The sequence below is a fragment of the Gorilla gorilla genome, chromosome 4 (assembly GCF_029281585.2).
Source record: "Gorilla gorilla gorilla isolate KB3781 chromosome 4, NHGRI_mGorGor1-v2.1_pri, whole genome shotgun sequence".
NCBI classification, from domain to species: Eukaryota; Metazoa; Chordata; class Mammalia; order Primates; family Hominidae; genus Gorilla; species Gorilla gorilla.
Window position 1 is genome coordinate 35,676,540 of NC_073228.2, and position 20,590 is coordinate 35,697,129.

The window sequence follows — 20,590 nt, forward strand, 5'->3', positions numbered from 1 at the left end:
TTCAGTAGTCAGCCACAAGTAAGAATGTTAAATTCCCAAAAGGACTGTAGTCCATATTTTTGGATTTTTAACATATGATATGTGCATAATAAAATTAGACATTAATGATAAAAATACACCAGATAAAATCTTGCCACTTGGAAATTTAAAGTGATTCCTTGAAAAACTCTTGGATTAACATGGAAGTGAAAGAAATGACAAATTGTTTACAAATAAGTGATAGTTACAACACCACATTTTAAACTTTTTAGATATGGACAAAACAGTACTCAGGGGAACATTTATAGCCTTAAACCCATGGATTAGAAAACAAGAAAAATAAAGGAACAAGTAAATTAAGTTTCAAATAAAAGAAAAGCAAAACTAGTAAGGAAACAATAAAGTAAGCCCATAGAAAGTAGCAGGAATTGGTAACATTAAACCCAAAATTAATAAAATAGAAAATAAGCATAAAATAGAATTTATGAATCAAAAAGCTCTTCAAACAAACCAACAAAATAGTCAAATGTTCAACAATTATAAAAGAAAAGGCACAAAAGCATAAACTTTTGAAATATTAAAGGGGCTATAATCACAGTGATTTAAACATTATGTTCAACAACACTGTATCAATAATCGTAATCCAGATGAAAATGATGATTTTCTAGGAAAAATATAGTAAAATCATGATACAATTTAACATATCTTTCTTAAACAAAATAAAACAAAAACACTTCTTACTAAGCTGGTAAGAAAATAAGACTTCTTAAATCCGATAAAGGATATCCACCAGAAACCTACAGTAGATGTCATACTTAATGGTAAAATATCAGATGAATTTTGATAAAAGACGATAAGAGAGACAGATAGAAACTCTCACAGCTACTATTCACAGTATAGTGGGAACTGAATTCACATTGATTCTTGTCAAACAAGTGAGATCAGAAAAAGAAAAAAAAAATTAGAAAGAGACAAATGCATCATCCTTAAAGACAATATGCAAAAAAAAAAACAACTCATGAGATGCAAGATAATCTACTGATAAAAAGCTATTACTAAGAGATTTTAGTAAAGCAGCCAATTAAAGTTTTTCTTTTTTTTTCTTTTTTCTTTTATTTTATTATTATTATACTTTAAGTTTTAGGGTACATGTGCACAATGTGCAGGTTAGTTACATATGTATACATGTGCCATGCTGGTGTGCTGCACCCATTAACTTGTCATTTAGCATTAGGTATATCTCCTAATGCTATCCCTCCCCGCTCCCCCCACCCCACAACAGTCCCCAGAGTGTGATGTTCCCCTTCCTGTGTCCATGTGTTCTCATTGTTCAATTCCCACCTATGAGTGAGAATATGCGGTGTTTGGTTTTTTGTCCTTGCGATAGTTTACTGAGAATGATGATTTCCAATTTCATCCATGTCCCTACAAAGGACATGAACTCATCATTTTTTATGGCTGCATAGTATTCCATGGTGTATATGTGCCACATTTTCTTAATCCAGTCTATCATTGTTGGACATTTGGGTTGCTTCCAAGTCTTTGCTATTGTGAATAGTGCCGCAGTAAACATACATGTATGTGCATGTGTCTTTATAGCAGCATGATTTATAGTCATTTGGGTATATACCCAGTAATGGGATGGCTGGGTCAAATGGTATTTCTAGTTCTAGATCCCTGAGGAATCGCCACACTGACTTCCACAATGGTTGAACTAGTTTACAGTCCCACCAACAGTGTAAAAGTGTTCCTGTTTCTCCACATCCTCTCCAGCACCTGTTGTTTCCTGACTTTTTAATGATTGCCATTCTAACTGGTGTGAGATGGTATCTCATTGTGGTTTTGATTTGCATTTCTCTGATGGCCACTGATGGTGAGCATTTTTTCATGTGTTTTTTGGCTACATAAATGTCTTCTTTTGAGAAGTGTCTGTTCATGTCCTTCGCACACTTTTTGATGGGGTTGTTTGTTTTTTTCTTGTAAATTTGTATGAGTTCATTGTAGATTCTGGATATTAGCCCATTGTCAGGTGAGTAGGTTGTGAAAATTTTCTCCCATTTTGTAGGTTGCTTGTTCACTCTGATGCTAATTTCTTTTGCTGTGCAGAAGCTCTTTAGTTTAATTAGATCCCATTTGTCAATTTTGGCTTTTGTTGCCATTGCTGTTGGTGTTTTAGACGTGAAGTCCTTGCCCATGCCTATGTCCTGAATGGTAATGCCTAGGTTTTCTTCTAGGGTTTTTATGGTTTTAGGTGTAACGTTTAAGTCTTTAATCCATCTTGAATTAATTTTTATATAAGGTGTAAGGAAGGGATCCAGTTTCAGCTTTCTACATATGGCTAGCCAGTTTTCCCAGCACCATTTATTAAATAGGGAATCCTTTCCCCATTGCTTGTTTTTCTCGGGTTTGTCAAAGATCAGATAGTTGTAGATATGTGGCATTATTTCTGAGGGCTCTGTTCTGTTCCATTGATCTATATCTCTGTTTTTGTACCAGTACCATGCTGTTTTGGTTACTGTAGCTTTGTAGTATAGTTTGAAGTCAGGTAGCGTGATGCCTCCAGCTTTGTTCTTTTGGCTTAGGATTGACTTGGCAATGCGGGCTCTTTTTTGGTTCCACATGAACTTTAAAGTAGTTTTTTCCAATTCTGTGAAGAAAGTCATTGGTAGCTTGATGGGGATGGCATTGAATCTATAAATTACCTTGGGCAGTATGGCCATTTTCATGATATTGATTCTTCCGACCCATAAGCATGGAATGTTCTTCCATTTGTTTGTATCCTCTTTTATTTCATTGAGCAGTGGTTTGTAGTTCTCCTTGAAGAGGTCCTTCATGTCCCTTGTAAGTTGGATTCCTAGGTATTTTATTCTCTTTGAAGTTATTGTGAATGGGAGTTCACTCATGATTTGGCTCTCTGTTTGTCTATATTGGTGTATAAGAATGCTTGTGATTTTTGTACATTGATTTTGTATCCTGAGACTTTGCTGAAGTTGCAGCCCTGAGATTTTGGGCTGAGATAATGGGGTTTTCTAGATATGCAGTCATGTCATCTGCAAACAGGGACAATTTGACTTCCTCTTTTCCTAATTGGATACCCTTTATTTCCTTCTCCTGCCTAATTGCCCTGGCCAGAACTTCCAACACTATGTTGAATAGGAGTGGTGAGAGGGCATCCCTGTCTTGTGCCACTTTTCAAAGGGAATGCTTCCAGTTTTTGCCCATTCAGTATGATATTGGCTGTGGGTTTGTCATAGATAGCTCTTATTATTTTGAGATACGTCCCATCAATACCTAATTTATTGAGAGTTTTTAGCATGAAGGGTTGTTGAATTTTATCAAAGGCCTTTTCTGCATCTATTGAGATAATCATGTGGTTTTTGTCTTTGGTTCTGTTTACATGCTGGATTACATTTATTGATTTGCCTATATTGAGCCAGCCTTGCATCCCAGGGATGAAGCCCACTTGATCATGGTGGATAAGCTTTTTGATGTGCTGCTGGATTCAGTTTGCCAGTATTTTATTGAGGATTTTTGCATCAACGTTCATCAAGGATATTGGTCTAAAATTCTCTTTTTTGGTTGTGTCTCTGCCCGGCTTTGGTATCAGGATGATGCTGGCCTCATAAAATGAGTTAGGGAGGATTCGCTCTTTTTCTATTGATTGGAATAGTTTGAGAAGGAATGGTACCAGTTCCTCCTTGTACCTCTGGTAGAATTTGGCTGTGAATCCATCTGGTCCTGGACTCTTTTTGGTTGGGAAGCTATTGATTATTGCCACAATTTCAGAACCTGTTATGGGTCTATTCAGAGATTCAACTTCTTCCTGGTTTAGTCTTGGGAGAGTGTATGTGTCGAGGAATTTATCCATTTCTTCTAGATTTTCTAGTTTATTTGCGTAGAGATGTTTGTAGTATTCTCTGATGGTAGTTTGTATTTCTGTGGGATCGGTGGTGATATCCCCTTTATCATTTTTTATTGCGTCTATTCGATTCATCTCTCTTCTCTTCTTTATTAGTCTTGCTAGCGGTCTATCAATTTTGTTGATCCTTTCAGAAAACCAGCTCTTGGATTCATTAATTTTTTGAAGGGTTTTTTGTGTCTCTAATTCCTTCAGTTCTGCTCTGATTTTAGTTATTTCTTGCCTTCTGCTAGCTTTTGAATGTGTTTGCTCTTGCTTTTCTAGTTCTTTTAATTGTGATATTAGGGTGTCAAGTTTGGATCTTTCCTGCTTTCTCTTGTGGGCATTTAGTGCTATAAATTTCCCTCTACACACTGCTTTGAATGTGTCCCAGAGATTCTGATATGTTGCGTCTTTGTTCTCGTTGGTTTCAAAGAACATCTTTATTTCTGCCTTCATTTCGTTATGTACCCAGTAGTCATTCAGGAGCAGGTTGTTCAGTTTCCATGTAGTTGAGCAGTTTTGAGTGAGTTTCTTAATCCTGAGTTCTAGTTTGATTGCACTGTGGTCTGAGAGACAGTTTGTTATAATTTCTGTTCTTTTACATTTGCTGAGGAGAGCTTTACTTCCAACTATGTGGTCAATTTTGGAATAGGTGTGGTGTGGTGCTGAAAAAAATGTATATTCTGTTGATTTGGGGTGGAGAGTTCTGTAGATGTCTATTAGGTCTGCTTGGTGCAGAGCTGAGTTCAATTCCTGGGTATCCTTGTTAACTTTCAGTCTCGTTGATCTTTCTAATGTTGACAGTGGGGTGTTAAAGTCTCCCATTATTATTGTGTAGGAGTCTAAGTCTCTTTGTAGGTCACTCAGGACTTGCTTTATGAATCTGGGTGCTCCTGTATTGGGTGCATATATATTTAGGATAGTTAGCTCTTCTTGTTGAGTTGATCCCTTTACCATTATGTAATGGCCTTCTTTGTCTCTTTTGATCTTTGTTGGTTTATAGTCAGTTTTATCAGAGACTAGGATTGCAACACCTGCCTTTTTTTGTTTTCCATTTGCTTGGTAGATCTTCCTCCATCCTTTTATTTTGAGCCTATGTGTGTCTCTGCATGTGAGATGGGTTTTATGAATACAGCACACTGATGGGTCTTGACTCTTTATCCAATTTGCCAGTCTGTGTCTTTTAACTGGAGCATTTAGTCAATTTACATTTAAAGTTAATATTGTTATGTGTGAATTTGATCCTGTCATTATGATGTTAGCTGGTTATTTTTCTTGTTAGTTGATGCAGTTTCTTCCTAGCCTCGATGGTCTTTACAATTTGGCATGATTTTGCAGTGGCTGGTACCGGTTGTTCCTTTCCATGTTTAGTGCTTCCTTCAGGAGCTCTTTTAGGGCAGGCCTGGTGGTGACAAAATCTCTCAGCATTTGCTTGTCTGTAAGTATTTTATTTCTCCTTCACTTATGAAGCTTAGTTTGGCTGGATATGAAATTCTGGCTTGAAAATTCTTTTCTTTAAGAATGTTGGATATTGGCCCCCACTCTCTTCTGGCTTGTAGAGTTTCTGCCAAGAGATCCGCTGTTAGTCTGATGGGCTTCCCTTTGTGGGTAACCCGACCTTTCTCTCTGGCTGCCCTTAACATTTTTTCCTTCATTTCAACTTTGGTGAATCTGACAATTATGTGTCTTGGAGTTGCTCTTCTTGAGGAGTATCTTTGTGGTGTTCTCTGTATTTCCTGAATCTGAATGTTGGCCTGCCTTGCTAGATTGGGGAAGTTCTCCTGGATAATATCCTGCAGTGTTTTCCAACTTGGTTCCATTCTCCCCATCACATTCAGGTACACCAATCAGACATAGATTTGGTCTTTTCACATAGTCCCATATTTCTTGGAGGCTTTGTTCGTTTCTTTTTATTCTTTTTTCTCTAAACTTCCCTTCTCACTTCATTTCATTCATTTCATCTTCCATCACTGATACCCTTTCTTCCAGTTGATTGCATCGGCTCCTGAGGCTTTTCTGCATTCTTCACGTAGTTCTCGAGCCTTGGCTTTCAGCTCCATCAGCTCCTTTAAGCACTTCCCTGTATTGGTTATTCTAGTTATACATTCATCTAAAATTTTTTCAAAGTTTTCAACTTGTTTGCCTTTGGTTTGAATTGCCTCCTGTAGCTCGGAGTAGTTTGATCGTCTGAAGCCTTCTTCTCTCAACTCGTCAAAGTCATTCTCCGTCCAGTTTTGTTCCGTTGCTGGTGAGGAACTGTGTTCTTTGGAGGAGGAGAGGCACTCTGCTTTTTAGAGTTTCCAGTTTTTCTGCTCTGTTTTTTCCCCATTTTTGTGGTTTTATCTACTTTTGGTCTTTGTGGATGGTGATGTACAGATGGGTTTTTGGTGTGGATGTCCTTTGTGTTTGTTAGTTTTCCTTCTAACAGACAGGACCCTCAGCTGCAAGTCTGTTGGAGTTTGCTAGAGGTCCACTCCAGACCCTGTTTGCCTGGGTATCAGCAGCGGTGGCTGCAGAACAGCAGATTTTCATGAACCGCAAATGCTGCTGTCTGATCATTCCTCTGGAAGTTTTGTCTCAGAGGAGTACCCGGCCGTTTGAGGTGTCAGTCTGCCGCTACTGGGGGGTGCCTCCCAGTTAGGCTGCTCAGAGGTCATGGGTCAGGGACCCACTTGAGGAGGCAGTCTGCCTGTTCTCAGATCTCCAGCTGCATGCTGGGAGAACCACTGCTCTCTTCAAAGCTGTCAGACAGGGACATTTAAGTCTGCAGAGGTTACTGCTGTCTTTTTGTTTGTCTGTGCCCTACCCCTAGAGGTGGAGCCTACAGAGGCAGGCAGGCCTCCTTGAGCTGTGGTGGGCTCCACCCAGTTCGAACTTCCCGCTGCTTTGTTTACCTAAGCAAGCCTGGGCAATGGCGGGCGCCCCTCCCCCGGCCTCGCTGCCGCCTTGCAGTTTGATCTCAGACTGCTGTGCTAGCAATCAGCGAGACTCCGTGGGCATAGGACCCTCTGAGCCACGTGTGGGATATAATCTCCTGGTGCGCCGTTTTTTAAGCCCGTCGGAAAAGCACAGTATTAGGGTGGAAGTGACCCGATTTTCCAGGTGCCGTCTGTCACCCCTTTCTTTGACTAGGAAGGGGAACTCCCTCACCCCTTGTGCTTCCCAAGTGAGGCAATGCCTCATCCTGCTTTGGCTCATGCACGGTGCACTGCACCCACTGTCCTGCGCCCACTGTCTGGCACTCCCTAGTGAGATGAACCCGGTACCTCAGATGGAAATGCAGAAATCACCCGTCTTCTGCACTGCTCACACTGGGAGCTGTAGACCGGAGCTGTTCCTATTCGGCCGTCTTGGCTCTGTTTCTAAAGTTTTTCTTAATTAGCAATACTCTTCTACTGTCCCGCAACTAAATGTCCTGAAAAGAGAGCTCATTCATAACAGCCGCAAAAACTGTAAAATATAGCTAGCATGAAACTCAATAGGAAGTATAGAATATCTATATAAAGAAAATAATTAGACTGTTCTGAATACATACAATTCAGCCTGATTAGGAAGACAGCTCATGGATGAGATTCTCCCCAAATTAATTTAGGAATATGATGTAAATCCAACAAATAAGATTTTTAAAAGTGAACTTGACAGGCCAATTCTAAAATTCATTTGTAAGAGGCAATGTGCATGAATAACAAAGACATTTTGAAAAAGATTTTAATGGGGAGGAACTTGCCTTACCAGATGTTAAAATATGCTGTAAAATTATGGTATTTATGATAGTAACACAGGTATAGACAGATCAATGGGACAGTGTGTGAATCCACAAACAGTCCCTTCTGCTTCTAGTTAACCATACTAGAAAAATATGCTCTAGATAAAAGAGAGATACATATAAGGATTGTAACATTATGTAACAGAAAAAATTAAAACAACCAACATCCATCAATAGGAGAATGATGATACCTCTTTCTGTGGAATAGGAATACTATACAACTGTAAGAGGAGCCAAACACATTTACATAGATTTGTAATTTATACTGTTGAACTGTAAAAATATCACTGAGTTGAAAAACATCCAGTTGTAGGATTAGAAAAACAATATAATATTTGTATTAGAGCACATAAACAAAACTTTGTATATATCCATGTGCATATACATATCAAAAAAGAATTTGTAAGGACATACATCGAACTCACTATAGAATTTGAGGTATGAATACGACTGGAAGAAGGGTGAAGGACTTTGACCTTTTTTTTTTTTTTTTTCTTGAGATGGAGTCTCACTCTGTCACCCAGGCTGGAGTGCAGTGGCACGATCTCAGCTCACTGCAAGCTCTGCCTCCCGGGTTCAAGCCATTCTCCTGCCTCAGCCTCCTGAGTAGCTGGGACTACAGGCGCCCACCACCACGCCCAGCCAATCTTTTGTATTTTTTAGTAGAGACGGGGTTTCACTGTGTTAGCCAGGATGGTCTCGATCTCCTCACCTCATGATCCGTCCACCTTGGCCTCCCAAAGTGCTGGGATTATAGGCATGAACCACCGTGCCCGGCCTGACCTTTTATATATATATATTCCTACACAATATAGTTTGAGGGTTAACATTTTGTTAAATGGTGAAAATGCAGAAAAGCTATTCTTGACAATATACATTATTGGAGAAAGGTTTTAAGGTGGTTTACAAGATGGTTGGAGAATAAATTGGCCGGATCCTGACAACTCAGCAACTAGTGAATGAAAGTAGGATGAGTAAGGATGTAGAAGCCTTAGTAGCTTAGAAGTGACTCTTGAGCAGTGTTGCCTTTCATTTTTCATCCTCTCACCCCCACCAGACTTGTTATTTTTCCCCATCATACATTTTAATCACTAACCCCACTTTCATATTTTCACCCTAACACAAAAAATGTTAATCCACTAAGTTTCAAGTCCTCTGGACGTAACATTTCCTACTCCTCCTCGTTGCTCTCATCTGCAAATCTTTGGCCTCCTCCCACCTCTCTTTCCCCAAACAGGCTAAAGAAAGTTATAAATACTTTTGTTTTGTGGAATTGTATCACTTCAACCTAGTAATGAAGGTAGCTACCTCATACCTATGACCAGATTAGTCCTTCAATTAATTAAACATATAAATAATTATATTCTTTAATGGAATGCATTTTTCTTGATAGATAAACATCCACCCAACTACAAGGTGTAGGAGGAAAAAACAGAAAGGGTAAGAATATAAATCACAGAGCAATGGGAACCTGTGCTCTGTGATGTCAGGGTTTACTCCATTCTTGTAGAAAAGATAGTCCAAGTCATCAGGTTATGATCAAGTTCACACTATTATTATTATAAATGATCGACCCTGAGGGTTTTAATGTCCCAATGGTAGACTCTCCTTCTTAGAAGCTGAAATGTCCCCTCATATACCGCCCTGGAATTTTTTGGCTGCTTCTCCTGAGAAAGAAACTGAAGGTGATGGTCGGCAGAGATATGGGCCTGGTCACTGCAGAAGCAGATACACTATGAGCTCCTGAAAGGCCCTGGCAGTTTCTGCAAGGAGAGATGCTTTTTAATGTTAAAAAATGTCATCAAATGACGAGCAGTTAAACAATCTGCTATTACAAGTCTTTGTAGGGAGGAACTAGGGTGGTGGTTTCTAATCTGTTAGGGAATGAAGTAGGAAAAGACACGGGCAAGGATACCACCCAGAACCCGGGTACTGCACTCAGGCAATGCAGCAACTACTGCAGCATGTTGTAATTAGCAAACCCCAAGGTGTGGCCACTTTGAGGCCCAATGAAGAAAAAAACCACAAACTCGAAAATGTTTCATCTTGTGGATGGAAAAGAGGTTTTGTACTGCACCTCTTTCAGGATGCCTTCCTAACCGTCCCCCAACCCTGCAAGGAGCAGTAAAATCACTTTTGCAAATGTTTTCTGTCTCAGGCCTGCAGAGAAATGACATAATCTGCAAATGAGAGGTTCAGGCAGGTGACCCAAGGCAGTGAGGAGAAAATGTGGTACAAACTTCTGGCAATTGTCCAAAGCATCGAAGCATCTGAAATAACTGTAGGTTTTCCTCTGTCAGCCATAAAAATGGGTGAGATGAGACTAAAAGATGCAAGCCTCCTTTGAATCCAGAGAGAAAACACCTAGAAACAGAGAGTAGATCTCCTAGCCCCGTTTTACTGCATTCAGGGGGAAATTCAGAAAAAATCATGTGGGTCTCACTGAAAACTGTTTCCTAGGTTTGATGTGGAAATTGATGCCTTTAATCTCCAAGTTGTGACGGCAGTTGGCCTGGTGCGTGCCCCCACGGTGTGAAGAAAACTTAAAAAGGGATGCTTTTAAAAAGATGTCAACATATCAACAAACTCTTATAAAACAATATGTTGATGGGTTGAGTGTAAACAAATGAGAAACAGAAGGATTTAGATTTCCTTTCAAATACACCCTAGCTTAAGCATGAAGGAGGAAAACATTGAGTTGTCAAAATAGGCTTGAGGTTTTGCTGAACCCAGAAATTCTGGAGAATAGTCTGAGATGTTTTTGCCAAACCCTAAATACTGCAGGGGTAAATTTTCCCTCTAACCAATTAGATAATTGCCATTTCATTCTGTAGATTTCTCAATTGTTTCTTCTTTTTCTTTTCTTTCTTTCTTTTTTTGCAAACAAAATAATTACGCTAATATTTTCATAATTAAATAATTACTTCAACCCCTGAATTAAAAACTGCACTGCTGTTCCTGTGGATACAGTAGGCTGCCAGCTGTTTTAAATAACCCTTGAGAACGGTCAGGTTAAGGACTCAATTTATGACCTTATAAATTAACACAAGGAAACCTACTCCATAATGCAACAGACAATTCTATTTATAATGCTTAATTAATCCCCTCCAGTCTCTAACAGAACCCACTTGTGACCTTTCATTTCAACCTCACCCAAATGCAAGTCTCCTGAGATGAGAAGTGTTAATATGTGAATGCGGATAGAATTTGCCGGCATTATGGGCAAGTATTAAATTGCTGACAGTCTGGACTGGTTGGTTCCTGATAGCTCACTCATCAAAGTAAGAAGGAAATGTCAAGGTGGGCAGCACTGATGAAACTCTTCATCGAAATCCTGAGCTGGAGAGAGGCAGAAAGAAAAGAAAACGTCCATATCTAACATTGCCCAGAAATGCTTGCTCTGAATTTCAGTCTTGGCAGATGAGACAACCAAGAGAAGGTATCAGAGTTGTTTCAAAGGATGGCTGTGGGGGGCCATCCTGGGTGGTTTCATTTATCTGCTGTCCTTAGTACCCTAAGGCTGCTTTCTCTTAGACTGATACAGAAAATCCAGGGATAATCAATTCAATGCTGTCTTATCTAAGGTATTACAAACACAGTGGCGTTATCTGGAAAATTCTAAGTACCCAAGAAAGCTACAGGGTGTGGGCAGAGTAAAGTTTGCAGAGACATATGAAGTTCCCCCGAGGGACAGGCCTGAGAATGAGAAAGGAAGGCACGTGCACTACTTGAACATGTTTGTGGGCAGAGAGAGCCATAGTGACCTGAATGCAAAGAAAGCCCACACTGTAGCCTGGAACCTTGGAATATGTGTGGAGAGCTTTATCAGCTTTTAGGGCTGTTCAGTGTAATTCCATATGTCCTTGTGAATCCAGAAAATAGCTTTCCTTTTTTGTTCCTCATATTCAAGAGTCAGCATAATGTGATGATTCTGTCTCTGTTGTAAGCATTTAGGCAAATTCCTTAACTTCTCATTGCCTCTGTTTTTCCATCTGCAAAGTTGGAATCATAACAATACCTGTCTCATGAGATCATTGTGAGGATTAAATAGAGTTAAAACTTTAAACGGCTTTAAATGGTGCCTGGTGCATAGTAGGTGCTACGTAAGCATTAGCTGTTATCATCACAATACCTCTGCAGTACCTTTTTCCTTTGGGCTTTCCCTTTCTTTTCCCAATGCTGCCATTGTAGCCAGGTCAGGCTATCATGACCTCCCTCTTGAATAGGTTTATAATTCATTTCTTTCTTCTAAATCTCTATTTCTCTCAATAAATCATACACAGTATTACCACTCCAATCTTTCAAAAGTCTACCTCTGATCCTGTCCCTACCTTATTCAATGGCTCTGCTGAATTCATCACATAAAGTCTAAACTCCCTAGCCTTAATTTCGAGCCTCATTCTGTCCTTTTCTGTTGATCATAGTTTCATTCTTTAATCTTAACATCTTACTGTACCTTCTCATGACCCTATGCTTTTTCGGAGCCATGCTATTTTCTATTCCCTCTACTTGTTCCCTTAGTTTGCTCTACCTGTCCTGGTATGTGCTTGGTTTTATACCTGTGTTGACTGTCCTTTCCATTTGGAATTTACTTTCCCCCCAATATCTTCCAGGCCAAAGCCTACTTATCCTTCATAGCCAGGCCTGAATGCCACCTCCACCCTAGGGAACCCTTACCGATCCCACCATTTTATCTTACCCTTGCTCTTTCCTGACCTCCAATATACTTTATCTGCATTTTTGAAAAACCCCAACCCTGTTACCTGGCTTTAGTTATTGGTTTTTTTTAACCCCTACTTAGTATGTTCCATATCACAACCCTTCAGATCCTTGGATCAAGTCTGATTCTTCAGTGTTTCCTACTCAGACCTGTCCCCAGCCCTGTGCTATGCATAGAGCAAGTCCTCTGCAAAGATGAATGAAACAGTAATTGAGGGACTTGAAATGACAGCCTGGTCTTGTGGTTCTTCCTTTCTGTGACATTCTCAGTCACTTGATTGTTCCTTTACATGAGCGCCTATGGAAATATTTCAACTTCAAAAGTCAATGGGATAAAAACATTCCTATCAGTAGGAAAAACAAACACACAAAATGCACTATTGATTCTCAAACAGCAGATGCTTTTTTAAGAAGGAGTGATGAAAAAATGTCTTGGGTCCAGTACCTTTATACCTGGTTACTACAGCTGCATTGACGCTAAGAGGCTCTTGGAAGCTGACAGTGAGTGATGTGCTGCTGGTTACCATGAGACAGACATCGGTTGGCATCTCAGGGGCTCCTGGGACAGAAGGAAAAACACAAGGATCTTAACACAGCAAATCCTTTTCAAACAACTTTCCTCCCTCTTCAAAGGATACCCTGAAATGAACACTATGGAAACATTTGTTTGTGGAGCCTAATAGCTTTCGCTTTTGAACATTTTCATTAGACGTCTCAATGGCTTTTATTTGTTGCCATTGGGGTCTTATTTGAGCATTAGAACATTTTCTGAAAAGGTAAATAATACCAGTTAAGCCTTCCTAAAGTATCCTGCAAACACGATAGGAGATTGGGCTGGATCAGTGAAGAGAAAGGCAGGAAGTGATAGCAGGATCCTATATTGTCAGTGGACACCCTTACGTTTTATAAAGTACATCGTTTCACTGGAGGCTTTTTGCAGCCCTGCTAGGTAGAAAGGGCAAGAAATAGCACACTCACTTTTGGTATGAGGAAACTGCAGCCCCAAGTGGCCAAATTCCTTGTTCAAGAACACAGTGAAGACAAACAGCCAGGATGAAAGCCCCTGGCTTCAGTTGCCTTCTTTTGGGCTCTTTCCAGCATTGATAGAATTCTAACTCACCTTGCTCTCAGGCTTTCTCCTATTACAAATGAGCAGTATTTTCTGAGAAAAAAATTTATGGGTGGATGTCATGTCCACTAACCTCAGGTTTTAAAGGACTCCTGATGGCTTTTGGTATTGCTTAACATGTAGAAGGTGTTTTATAATTTAGCAAATTACAAAAATTGACATCAAATCTGAAAATATGTCTGTTTCTAGTGTTAATCTGTCCTAAATGAGGCACAATAGCAAATGCATATATCAAAGCAAGCGCTGAATCTCTTTAAACAAACCCATGCACCAGCCTTGCTGGAGAGTGTTGATGTTGAAAGCAAACTTTCATTAATGTTGCTAAGTTATTTGCTCCAAGAGAAAGGATTAGGCCTAGATTTGATATTTAGTGTACTTAAGAAAACATCATCACTGTCTTTGGTCTTTGTCTACATCACAACTAAGTTTCCTGCAGCAGAGGCAGAGACCTTTCAAACTAACGAACTTTCCCTTATATTTAAAATTTCCAGCCTAATTTTGTTGTTGTTGTTTAGTTACGATCTCCTTCTAGAATGAGAGTTTAATATTTCACAAGTGTTTGAATTTTATATTTTGTTTTTGTATCAGGAGCTACACTCAGCATTACTTTCCAGTGCTAATGAGTATTATCCAAAAAGAAGGCTTTTCTTAAACTAACAAAAAGAATTGGTAAAGAAAATGGAAGTGCAGACAAAAGCGTAATTCTTGAGTTGATTGTTCTTTTCGGTTGCCTGCGTTAACTGAAGTTCAGTTTATAGCTCTACATAAAAAAATGCAGTAGAGAGTTGAAAACAACTTAAACTTGAGCTTGAAGCAGAAACTGGACAAACAGGCAAACAAATATTTTTCCACCTCCCTATCCCAAAATATAGCCATCTAGGGCATCAGACCATCCAGATCATTAGGCATTAGGGCGTAGCGGGTGGAAAGTGCTAGATGAGTGTGACATGGTGGAGAGAGGCCAGAGGCATGAAGCCTCATGGCTGTGGTCAGAGCACCCATCAGGAGCCAGAAACTCAAGCAAGTTAAAAGACCCTTTGACAGCCTCTCAGAGCCCTTGCTCCATACAGGCTGACAACGGCCATCCATGACTCTGTAGAGCTGAAAAAAAAAATCCGTAAAAGAAGACCTGGCTGTCTCAAACTGAAGCTCAGTCTAGTGAAATGTAGACATTTTCTGCTTATACTCACTGGCATGCTCAAAGCCTGTTTTCATGCGTCTGTAGAGCCGATACCTCCACTCCCAAGCTTTCAGCTGTTTCTCTTTCTCTGTGTTGTCCAGAGTGAATCCTTCATTCTCCACCTGGGCAGACAGTTCACTCACCCTCTCCTGGGCTTCCTGGACCAGTGTGTTGAGGTGCATTGCTCGGCTTTCCAGGCTGACAACTAAAGGGAAAGAAATGGGATTACTTCTCTTTCTTTCTGGGGAAATGCTGCTTCATTGGAAGGATATATCCCAGAGTTTACTATGATTTGAAAAAAAAAAAAATGCCAGGGAAAAGTGGGATCTGTGTTTGTTATCAAGTATCTTATTATGATAAGGCCTAATTAGTGACACAATCAGATTAAGTGGTAAATTCATCACATTAATATATTCTCATTGCTCTCCAGCCCTGCTGTAACACATACCTCACTTAGCTGCTTAACTCAGCTGATTAGAATTCCACCATCAAGTACCCAAGAGGACCACTTCTCATCCAGAGAGTACACATTTGTTGCCATGACCTCTAGAAGGACAAACATGTAGGGGCAAAACTCCGTATGGCCGGGAAGACCCTACGAAAAATTATCCATGAGGCCATGAGGCAAGTTGCATTCTGATGAAGTTTTGTTTTGCTTTTGGTAGAACCTGATTCAAATATTCTGCCTTTAATACATTCTTCCCAGCTCATAGACATTTTTGTACATACATCTTAGAGGCATAATTTTATTATTGTTAATCAATGTATTTATTGCTTACAAAGAGTTCCGCTACTGCTGCCACAGTTGAGCAGGTGAGTTCTGATGACTGGCTGACTTGAATGTGATCAGAAATTGATCTTTGATTGTGGTATAACGGTAGGAATGATCTCCAGAGATACCTATGCTCAAGAGGATAAGTTATATAAGCTCCTCTTGCTGAGAGAGGTTGTAGAGCTTGCTATTTCTATTTTACCCAATATGTGATAGTCTTCATTTGATTTACATCAGATTGTTTAGCCATCCTGCTCTTGCGTTCATGTCAATGAATGGGAAGGAATGCATGTTTCCCTCTCTTGTGCTGAGCAGTGAGGCTGCCTCTTATGATCTCCTCATGGCTGTTATGCATATGAGGGCCTGCCATGATGGTCACTTGGTCACTTCAGAGCCCCTCCTGGTTAAGTGATAAAAGAGCCTCAGCATGGGAATATGGTAGGGGATCACAGAACAGTCAAGTAAACCAGACTAAAGTCCTGCAGATCTGTTGCTGAAATGTGTTTGACACTCCCTGTGACCAAAACAATATTTCTCCCTGGTGGGTGAGAAAGAAATCCAACTATTTCATTCTTCTAATTAAAGGGGAAAATATTGTGAAGATAACTCAAGTGAAAATTTGTTAGGTGTATTTTGAAATGGAAATTAGGTGGTTATATATTCATATTCTCTGTGTTCATGGGCATGTTTGCATTAATTACAGGAAATGAATACTAATTTATTATTGCCTCTGTTCACCGTCAGTCTAAATTTATTTACAGATGAGGTCAATGAAAAATTAGTTGAGTCTTTTTTCTTTTTCTTTCTTTCTTCTTTCTTTTTAAAGTTGCTGTTTAGAACACTCAGGACTGTGTTTTGCTGCAGATTTGTCATGGTTAATGAATGTTGCTGTAGCAGTCAATCATGTACTCTAAATACTGTCACACTTTTTTTAAAAGCCTCAGTCATGAGCCATGACAGAAAAATAAACAAATAAATATAAAGCTAAAAAACTCTTTCACTGAGCAGCTACACTATGCAGAATCCCTGGGGAAGGCTAAAGGAGGCCAGAATAAATGATAATATAAGTGCTGTGGACGTAGGGAAGCAATGATGGGGTATGAACGCAGAGGTTCTGGAGAAAAAAAATACACATACACACACGCGGGCGCACACTCCAGTGGAAAAATTGGCAATATTAGTAGCCTCAAGGTGCAATTTCCTGGAGCAGTGAGATTGACAAGTCAGTACTAAATGCTGTTAATTTAACTAACTTCAGATTAATGGTAGAGTCTGCTATGACTGAAGCCCTCAAACACAGTCTCATTATAGCCTTGCTGGGAAGGTCCTAAATATAGGCATTGACAGTTTAAAACAAATTCGTATACATTTGTGTATTTTTAGACATAGGTTAGGCGTCAGAGTTTGTGTCACAGTTTTCAGGTTGATTAATTGACCCAGTAACTGCACTCTCTACCCACTCCCCCCTCCTTCTTCCACTCCAAATTATAGAGAAAATGGGGGAATTGTCCTTGTTAAGTTATCCAGTGAGCTTTTTATTGTATGCCTGATGTTTGAATTGCATGCATGCGTCAACACTTGGGTGATAGACACATGATTTATAAAAATAAATTTTTCTAATACTATGAAATCCCCCCTATTAATTTTTATATCCACAACAGTTATTACTGGTGTGAATTCCAGGTGGCATTTCAGATGGACAGCTTCTCTTGAGCTATGCTTGGCTCCTTCTGACAATTTTTCTGCTTTCCCTAGAACCACACATTTTGTTTCTGCATTTTCCCTTTCCTTCTAGGCTTTAGATGCAATTTGAGTTATAATGATAAAGGAATTCCACCTCTTCAAGATAATGCATTTTGCCTCTTCAGAGACTAAAGACAGAATTTTATAGCTGGGTGAGCTCTGCAAGATTATTTAGATCCCAGTGCACCTCAAACTGGGATATCTAAACTCTAACGTAATATGGTGGTGACGGTGGGTGAAGTAGGGGGTGCAATGATCACCTCTAAAAACACAATATGCATGAATGTGTCTTCTTGGAGCATCAAATTTTACATGCAGATTTTGATTAAGCGTATTATTTAGAAATTAAATAGGTCTATTATGGAGAAGAATGGAAAGTGTTTTCAAAAATTGAAGATTTTGAAAAAAGGGAAACTTTGTAAAACTCTATCCCTTTTTTCCAGGTTAAGACCACAGGTGCCCTTGAGACTATCATTTGCATCTGTTGTTAAAAGTAATTGCATGGACAAGTCAGAGAAGCACTGACTGAGCCACTGGTTTCCAACCATTTCGGCAAGCAAACTTTTATTTATTTTTTCCAGTGGATTTTTTTAATAGCTTAATAAAACACCCTCTTTTGAAAGATTTTTTTTGTCTACTAAACCAGCTGACTTATAAAGTGATCATGTTTCTCCCTATTATTAATGACTTATATAACCATCAATAGAAGCATCTGTTCAGAATGAGATAATCAACCTAACAAACTGGGTTAATATATTTTAAGCAGAAGCAAGTAAATATGACAATTATATTAGACTGTGTAGTTTATCTTGAGTAATGGTGTGATAGTTAGCCTTTTTGAAAGCTTGAAAATTGTTCTGGGAATCCAATTTCTATTTTTGCCACCCTGGAATGGGGGCATTTTTTTTTACAATTGAGGAATCATATTTAATAAATCATTTTCAATTTTTATAATGTTTCAAGCCCATTCTTTGTTGATAGCCTCCACATTTATATGGTGAAATCATCGTTGCTGTGCTTCTTATCTATGACATTATTTTTATATCCCTTCATTTGTGGATCTTAAGATGTTGCAGAAGGTTCATTCCTGTACCCCAATACAGATTCACTTCCTTTAGCTGCCTTTTCTAGCACCAATGTGCTTTAAAAAAAATGTGCAAACAACAAGCAGTGACAGTGGCCAATTCCTTGAATGTCCAGATTAATAACTGTAGCATGCTAAAGAAAGGTGTGCGTAAATAGCTGGAGATGGTGTATGGTCCAGAGTCTAGAATAAATGTATTTCCTTTCTGAGCATTCCTTCCATTCCCCTAACCCGAATACATGCATTAGAGTGCAGCAAAACCCTTCAGGAACTTCTCTTAGCCAACTGCAAACTTATCTGTTGCCACAAGTGCAAAGGGGTAGGATGTGAACCAGTATATCACAAAGCTCTTTAGCCACTTCAGTTGGCGACAGAACACAAAAGGAAAAAATTCTTACGTATACACCTCAGTCTGTCTCCACTTTTTATAAAACTGGAATAAAATGGGAAAGTGCCACCTTTATTAATCCTAATTGAATTTTAAATGTCCTTTTGACATTTGACAAGGTATATACATGACACAGCTACACAACCTTTTTTCAACTGGACAACAAGTGTCAAAACCCTGTGGATGTATAGGGTAAAACAAGATTGGTCAGGAAAAGAGAATTGTTCCTATAACTGGTAATCTGACACAATGTCCTATTGCCATTAAAAAAAAAGGTCCATTTTCAGCCGGGCGCGGTGGCTCACACCTGTAATCCCAACACTTTGGGAGGCTGAGGCAGGTGGATCACCTGAGGTTGGGAGTTTGAGACCAGCCTGACCAATATGGTGAAACCCTGTCTCTACTAAAAATACAAAAATTAGCCTTGCATGGTGACCGGCACCTGTAGTCCCAGCTACACGGGAGGCTGAGGCAGGAGAATTGCTTGAACCTGGGAGGCGGAGCTTGCAGTGAGCCAAGATCGCACCACTGCATTCCAGCCTGGGAGACAGAGCGAGACTCCTTCTCAAAAAAAAAAAAAAAAAAAAAAAAAAGTTCATTTTCAGTTTATTCAAGTTTGTTTTCATGGTGTTTTATACCTCTTGATAAAAAAATTTCAGACTTTTGTAATTTGTGTATGCTGATCTTCATCAAAAGGTTCATTCTCTGGATCAGTCAGTGGTGTCAGAATATTTATAACGATCAGGCTCATTGTCGCTAACATCTGGTGTTACAGAAGTGTAACTACTAGCCTCTGGATCTGATGGCAGAATGGGGCTATTTTCAACTTCCTTATTTTAAAGATGAAGAAATTGAGACCCAGGGAGATGGGATGACTTATTCATGATCTTCATCTAAACCTTAAAGAACTCGGTGGATTTTCTCTAAACCAAATAGAATACAAATCAACCTATTATTTATATATTACAATTTCCTGATTGTTATCTATTTGGTATGAAATTGGTGAACTCAGTTTGGCTGGTTGGTTTGATTTAGAAAACAGAAAGGCTATGTCTGTTTTATCATTCCTGCCCATCCACTTCTCTTTTTCTTGGATTCATTCCCCTTTCACTTCCACCCACAGGACACTTTTCCCTGGAGGCCATACTCCTGATCTCTTTGCAAGGTTTGGTCTTTTCTCTCATTGCAGTTGGTTCCTTCTCCAGCCAAGCAGCTATCCCTCTGAGCAGCCATACCAGCACAATGGAGGGTCTGTGACTGTGTGGTAAGCAGTCCAGCAGGGGCAAGACCACTCAGTGGCTCCTGAAACAGGCTCTGTGCTATTGTGGTGTTTAATTATCAAGAGCATTTCTACCTCCCAGTGCTTCTGAGTGGGCACTTGTTATAAGACCTACGCAGCTAATTAACCAAGGGATGGGGTGGGGGATGGGGCAGGAATTTGTGTTCAAAGAATACAATTAGAGTTACTGTTTAAATCCCGAGATAAACAATGATCAGGGACTGAAGGGCTTTTCTTCACCATTAGAATCTAACCTATGGATTGCTACTTACAGTTTCTTAATTTTGCCCTTGCCTGCAATTGCTAAATTTGGGCCTGGCTGATAATTACTCAAAGCTTGAAAATACAATGAGTGTAAAATGTAAACTAATTTTAATTTTTAATTAAGAATTTTAGGGAACAATTTGGTTTGCTTGAAAAAGACGGACACATTTGTCTATTACTAATGATGTGCCATTTTTCAATTTAGTAACAGCTTTTCTGTTATTATGGGTATGTTCCTGTTTTTCAATGATGAGAAAATGAGGCACTAAGACAATCATTTAATCTCAGAGTTAGAAGGATACCTTACAACCAACCTCTGATACCTCTCCTTTAGTACCCTTGGTCCTGTATAATTTCCTACATGAGGGGAACTCACTGAGATGACC

At 39.4% G+C, this 20,590-nt stretch overlaps 1 protein-coding gene across 1 annotated transcript in view; it reads right to left on the reverse strand.

Annotated features, from left to right (window-relative positions):
* ANKFN1 (ankyrin repeat and fibronectin type III domain containing 1) overlaps nt 1–20,590 on the reverse strand; it is a 241,417-nt gene that overhangs the window by 124,006 nt on the left and 96,821 nt on the right. The window contains exons 5-6 of the mRNA XM_063706249.1: nt 14,685–14,879; nt 12,811–12,924 (exon numbers count right to left, since the gene is read on the reverse strand). Of these exons, the coding sequence (XP_063562319.1) occupies nt 12,811–12,924; nt 14,685–14,879 (309 nt within the window). The remainder of the gene's footprint in view (nt 1–12,810; nt 12,925–14,684; nt 14,880–20,590) is intronic.